This window comes from Trachymyrmex cornetzi, unplaced genomic scaffold, assembly GCF_001594075.2.
Source record: "Trachymyrmex cornetzi isolate Tcor2-1 unplaced genomic scaffold, Tcor1.1 scaffold289, whole genome shotgun sequence".
Taxonomy (NCBI): Eukaryota; Metazoa; Arthropoda; class Insecta; order Hymenoptera; family Formicidae; genus Trachymyrmex; species Trachymyrmex cornetzi.
Window position 1 is genome coordinate 198,284 of NW_017297574.1, and position 6,782 is coordinate 205,065.

At 34.4% G+C, this 6,782-nt stretch overlaps 1 protein-coding gene across 1 annotated transcript; it reads right to left on the reverse strand.

Annotated features, from left to right (window-relative positions):
• Positions 1-418: 418 nt before the first annotated feature.
• On the reverse strand, positions 419-1,566 carry LOC108762279 (zinc finger FYVE domain-containing protein 16; the record flags this gene model as incomplete). Its single annotated transcript, XM_018509216.1, has 3 exons — positions 419-537; positions 1,070-1,169; positions 1,337-1,566. Coding segments are annotated over 3 exons (449 nt in total), but the record flags the coding sequence as incomplete, so codon positions are not given.
• Positions 1,567-6,782: the final 5,216 nt, after the last annotated feature.

Sequence of the window (6,782 nt, forward strand, 5' to 3'; positions counted from 1 at the left end):
GAAAAAAGTAACTTAAAAGTAACTTAAAGTTACTTTTTCAGTAACTGTAACTGTAACGAATTACTTTTCAGAGTCAATAACTTGTAACGGTAATTAATTACTTTTTGAAAGAGAAAAACTGTAACTGTAATTAATTACTTTTACAAAGTAACTTTCCCATCCCTGGTTATTACATACCTCATTCTTTTTACTAAATCGGAAATTGCGTTTTTTAATCGTATCTATACAATTTTGAATGGTGTGTGAAGTAACTGAGGGGCGATCTATGGAGAAGGAGGGTGAGTGTAATGAGAAAGACATTGATTGATTGATTAATGTGAGTAACGGTTACGATTATTGTTGATTTCTAGTTAGTCTTTCGCCTAAACAACGAATAGACAATAATTTGGGAAATTTCTAACCTGACAGTAGGGAGCAATCACCCTCGGTCTCGCATAGAGCATGGTTTCAGTACTGCCGTATGATTCCAACGGCACATATGTGATATTGATTTGAAATGAAAAATTGCTGAAGATGGTTTGAAGTAAACCGAAACATCTATAATTTTGAGTCTGTATTAATTATTATTGTTCTTAATATATCATGTGAACACACACTATTTGATTTGTAAGTTAATTGCGCAAAAATTACCGCGCTGTATATAGCTCTCATTGTCCATATACTATATTATTGTTTTTCATTAATGTCGAGAGCCCGATGGGTAATATTTTAAAATTATTATTGACTAAATTGAAAAATTTTCTTATACATGGTAATTATATTTCTTTCAATATTCTGTATATAAAATATGTTATTAAAAATCGTTTTGAAGATACTTCATGTATTATCAATATTATAAATATTATAAATATTATTAAATATTTTTGTATGGAGATGTAAAGAAAAAAATTAGCTTTTTTGAAAAAAAAATCATATTTTTATATTTTTCGATTGTTAAAAAATTGAATAACTCAAAAACAATACGTTATTTAAATTTAAAAGGATTGCTCCGTTTTAGTTCAAGAAAACCATATTTTTAGGTGATTATATTGGAATATCCTGTGTGTATATGTATAATAATTCTTTTTACCTTTTGTGAGTAGATGAAAACACGAGACACAAACGCGGGAATCAATATTTCCCTGGTATTCTAATCTGTATTTCATATTGCAACATTTGTTACATAGTACCTGCAAAATGTGTTGTAAATTTAAATATTGGATTGTTACAAAAAAAGAAATACAATATTACAAATTTAGAAAAATTAATTTATAAAATAAACGATATTGCGTAATATATCAATCAATAAATAATATAACTGGTTTGTCTTTATTTTTTAAATTCAATAAATACGTACTTTACCACAAGCACGACAATGATGACGTCTTTTAAGTACAGTAAATTTAACATCACACAACATACAACTAGATGCATCACTATCTGGAACCCAAAATGGAGGCTGTTTTCCCAATACTGTATTACATTCGACTAAAGAGTTATCAGAAATATCCGACGAAGCACCGTGATCTTCATCAACAACTCCAATTTCTGAGGGTTCTGGTACCTCTGGTGCAGTACTCGAAGATTCTGTTATATTTTTTTTTCAACATGAAAATTGAAGTTGTTATTTTTATAATTTTGTGAAAAGCATGTGATATACTAATTGACAAAACAAGTGATTATGAATAAAGATATCAAAGTTTCTCGAGATAGAACATGGCCTATCAGCTATCAGTAGCAGAACACTTGCAATACAGCAACTTGCAGCATAGCAGAAATCGTATGATGATTTATTATATAATAGTATAAATACACAAAAATAAATCAGAATACTTTTTAACAAATTAGAATATTGCGCTTCTTAATTAATTTGTTTAATAATCTGTAAAACTTACAAACAAGACTTATGAAATAGAAATTGAACTTTTATTTTGAGGCCAAGTAGTCAGTGAAAAAGCAATTCTCCATAGAAAGAATTGTTATCCGAGTTTTCAATAACCAATTTAATATTTTCTAAATCCTATATTGGAATTGTATCAGAAAATAAGCTGATAGAAACAAAAACTACACACTTTATTTTCATTAGCTGCATTTTGTAGTCTTTATATTTACCTGTAACACAGAAGTTTGAATACAAGAAAAATACGTCATATAGCAATAAACGAAAGAACTATAGTTCGATATTGATATAACATATCTAACATAATATTGGTATTTTTGTCATAATTTAGTGACAACATGCTGTAATTTTATTGTTTTTACTGTTATTTTTTTAGACGCATGCTCGATTTCTACCATGTTTTTACCATCTTGCCGTGCAAGTGAATAAGTTCGATTTCTAACAATATTTGCCAGTAGAGTATGAAATCATATTATGCTCAGATTTAATTTCTGTTGACATATTGTGCCAACATAAAATTACTATCTTTAGAATTTCTTCATTTTTATAACGTTTTTGAAGCATATCAGGACATGGAAATTGCTTGCTTTCTATTGTATTTTTGCCAACATTGACTGAGACGATAGACCATGTTTGGCTGCTGCTAAAGTTTTGACAAGATAGTATATAGTACAGGATTTGCAATATGTGATCATGCCGACCTGACAATTTGGGGACTTGCGCTAGTGCTCTCTCTTTCAAAAAAACGCGTATAAAATATTGTGAACAAAAAACTGATATACCAGAATTCTTTGCTAACTTTTTGCTTTGAAATACTACAAAGAGAAATTAAAAATATGAATGATTATAAATATACTAACACTCATTATAACTATATAAAAATAAAGCGAACATAAAAATAAGAAGTTAATTAGTTTAAGGAGATCATAAAGTCGTCCGTTTTATCAACTAAACACTAATTTTTGTAACGCATTTTCATATATACTTCTTTTACAGATTTTAGAAACCCTTTTTCAGAATTAAAACATAGGCAATAAGAATCTTTTTAGACCGTACGTGAAAACACAATCGATAAACTAGAAACTAAATGCCTATAACGGTCGAAGCTGAATCTTTAATGCTTAAGTAATTCAATGTAAATTATATATATATATATATATACACTATATATGTATATGCGTATTATACCATATTTATAGTCATTAGAACTGCGTGTCGAATTGGTTTTTCGGACTTACAAACGCAATTAAACTATTGAAATAATATCACAAATTAAATTAAATTGACATGCAATTTTTAATTAATTCGATGCTCAATCAGGCATTATATTAGGAAGATGAAAAACTGTAAATAAATTTTGCGAAAAATATTACCTCGATCAGGAGTCGAACCTGGATCTCTTGTATTCCGTACGAGCGTCCTAAGCCTTTAGACTACCGAGGCTTTAGTAATATTCCTCGCAATAATCGGTGTATGTACGGAAATATATGCATATATATATATTAGTAAGAGAAGGTCGCGGATATCGACATATAACTTTGTTTTTAGACAATATTTCTTAAACAAAAGATAAAAATAAAACTTTAAATACATAAATATAAACTAAAAAGTGTCTTCTGTCAGATAACGCTTAACAGTTTTTACAATATTGTCTGTAATTTTGCAATAATTATTATTATATAATATTTTATTATATAATAATTTTTTCGTAAGATACGCAAAAATGAGCGTTTGACAAAATGGGCTCCAAAACTGACACAGTGGGCAGTAATGCCACATACTCCTATTCTTTTTCTTTTACAGAAATTATTTGTATAAAAGGCAAGTGAATGCATATAAAATTTTCCAAAATTTTTTCACTACGATATAAAACATTTTTGTTGAATTATATGCTTTATTTTATGCTGTTCTGCAAGATGCAAATATGTAACGCGATAGTTTTTCAAGGGCTTTCCAGTATTGTGTAACATTGCCTTCAGCTCCGACAGATATTTGACACTATAAAGCAACATTTCACATATTAAGTTAGCTCATGATTTATTTTACAGACAGGTGTGCCGGTTTATGCTGTACCCCGATTTTATATTTAAAACCGTATTATAAAAAAACTAGGAAAAAAATAATATACCTAAATAAAACTGATTTAGGAAATTACAAGCATTTGAAACGACGTAATATTATTAGTAATATATTATAGTTACTATTATTAAAATTACGCAATTTGCAAAAAAAATCATGAGAATTTTATTTTCGCATAAGTACATAAAATTCGTTTTTAGCTGATTTCGTATAGAAACAAGCCATACATATACGGATTATGGATTTACACTTTTTTAATTAACTAAATAGATTATATTTTTATTAGTGTTATAATAAAGTACAATAGTTAGTTTCTGAGAAATAAGGGGGTTCGCTTTAGGCCTATGTCAGTATCGGCGACTTTCCTCTATATACACTACTCAAAAAAATGGCATAGAGAGAGAGAGAGAGAGAGAGAGAGAAATTATGGACAAAAATTGGCCAACTCTGACTAATAACTTTGCGAAAAATTCGTACAATAACGTGTTTTTTAAAATTAAAGTTTGAAATCTCTACTTTAAGACTCTACATTGTTAAATTTTATAGGGTCAAATTTAATTATCATATTAGTAAAAAATAACGATATATTTAGTAGGAGCAGTGGCGACTCACATTAGGTTAAATTTGACACTATAGATTTAAGTGATATGACCAGATTTTAAGTTTGATGCACCTCTGCCACTGTAACTCAACACGACGGTGTGTTTGTCGTTTTGAAAATTGCAGTTTGACGGAATGCACGGACTTTGTAAAATTTTTTGGGGGAATGTCGTTTGCAGCAGCATAAAGTTCGAACTTTCCCCTTTGATTTAAAAAAAAAATAAGTCACTGCGATTTTTTTCGCAAAGTTATCGTTAGTCAAAGTTGGTCAATTTTTCCCACAATTTTTTTAAGCCATAATTTTTTTTAGCAGTGTATATATATATATATATATATATTGTGATGTGACATGTTCCGTCCATAAAGGTCATAAGACCCGACCGAACAGCGCCGCTGGCGTCCTAGGTCCTTCCACCTTTAGAAGGTGGACGCACAGGCGTGCGCTTTTTGCTGTTTCGGTATCGCGCGTCTCGCAGATATTCTGTATCGAATTTCTTTTTGTTTTCTGTGCTCTGTCGTGCTGCGAGTCTTGCAGGATACTTGGCAACACTACTTTGCAACCCTATATATCACGAGTCGTCTGATCGAACCAGCGGAGGAAGGACAGCCAACAGAGGTTTAAAGGCGGAGTAGGAGAGGAAAAGGTTGGCCGGGGCGCACAACATCTTGTTGAGAGAGTGACACGCAGGCCATATCGCTCCATGCTTTAATTGTCGTTTTATTTCGAGATTCTGTCGCTCATTACATCGCATTACAGGCGCATTTTCTCCGATGAGAAAACCGCAAGGGCAGCAACCGGGGATGGCCACTCTACGCCCAAGGTCGGCGAGAGACCCCACGACGGAGCTCGAGGAGACCTCCCCTGCGGGGCTGAAACCACGGTTGGGTAAGGAGGTACCGACCACGGGGATGCCGCCGCCGAGATACGAATCTCTTACCTACAGAAAATCAGGGAGAGTTCCCGAAGCAGCCGAAGAAACCCTGCGGCTCTCAATTATATTCCGCGCCAGAACACAGGATATGCTAGCGACACAAATCACGCTATTCGCGGAGACGCGAGGCAGCGCGCTAATTAAGCGCGATTAGACCCCCTCGTAGGAAACAGCGATCACTGCGTACCTCCGAAAGAATCAGCGCCCGGCACTTATGCTGTGGCTACAGCATCGGGAACGTGTGAGGACTCAGGACGGTAAAACGAGAGCGAACGAAGAGAGCTACCAGGAGGACTACCGGACGAGACGGACGTCAATCAATTGTAAGGTTGCCAATTTCTTGTAGGGGAGGCGCGTATTATTATCGGTTTCGTTTTCATTTACACAGCGCACACGGAATTGCGATTGCGTCAGTTTTCTCGCGTTAATGTCGTATGAGCGCGCCGCCTCCCCTGATTACGCAGTACGATAATTCCGTTAGAGTCGTTGTCGTTTTCGCATCCGCCTAAGCCACAGCCTAGTCATTATCGTTAAATGTTATCGCGCAATTGTTGTATTGTATCTCGGTGTCGGAACGTTGTCCGCGTATTTGTGATCTCTTTCTAACGCTCTGTACGGCAACTCGAAATCCTCGCGAGCAAGCACGAGATCACGCCGTGTTTGATGTTACGCCGTAACCATTATCTATCGCGGCTATCAAAGGACCGAACTTTTGTTCGCGAGATCTTGCTCGAATTATCCGGGAGAGGCGTGAGCTTGTGCCGCTAATCATTAATGCCATTGTTCTACGTTATTAGAAGCGTACCGAGAAAAGTACGTCTTAAAATTACTGTTTCTATCGCCTGCTATTGCCACCAACTTGTTAAACTAGAGATTTGTAGAATACATTGTTACTTTATTTCTATTAAGCACTGTGTTATTTCTTATGGCCGCCCTGTTCGTTCCTCTAACGATCTTGTGTACTCAATTACGAACCACTCCCTCTGCCATTTTCGAGGCTAAGCTGCCGGTTGAGAGGGCCGTAGACGTTCGCAGTTTAATGTAATATTGCGTGGAAAATAATCCGAGTAATTTTAAGTAAGAGTGGCACGCTCGCTCGTGCCTGGCGCCCAATTATCGATTTCGAGATCTTGTACTGTGTGTCGAAGCGATCGGACGAAAAAGAAATTTCGGTTTCTTTTAAGACCGGACGAACTCCGAGCATATAATTATCGGTGATTATAAAGAATAAGCTGCGAATGCGCGACGAAGTTGCACCACGTTTGTGAGTGCGGTTGCAATATATATATATA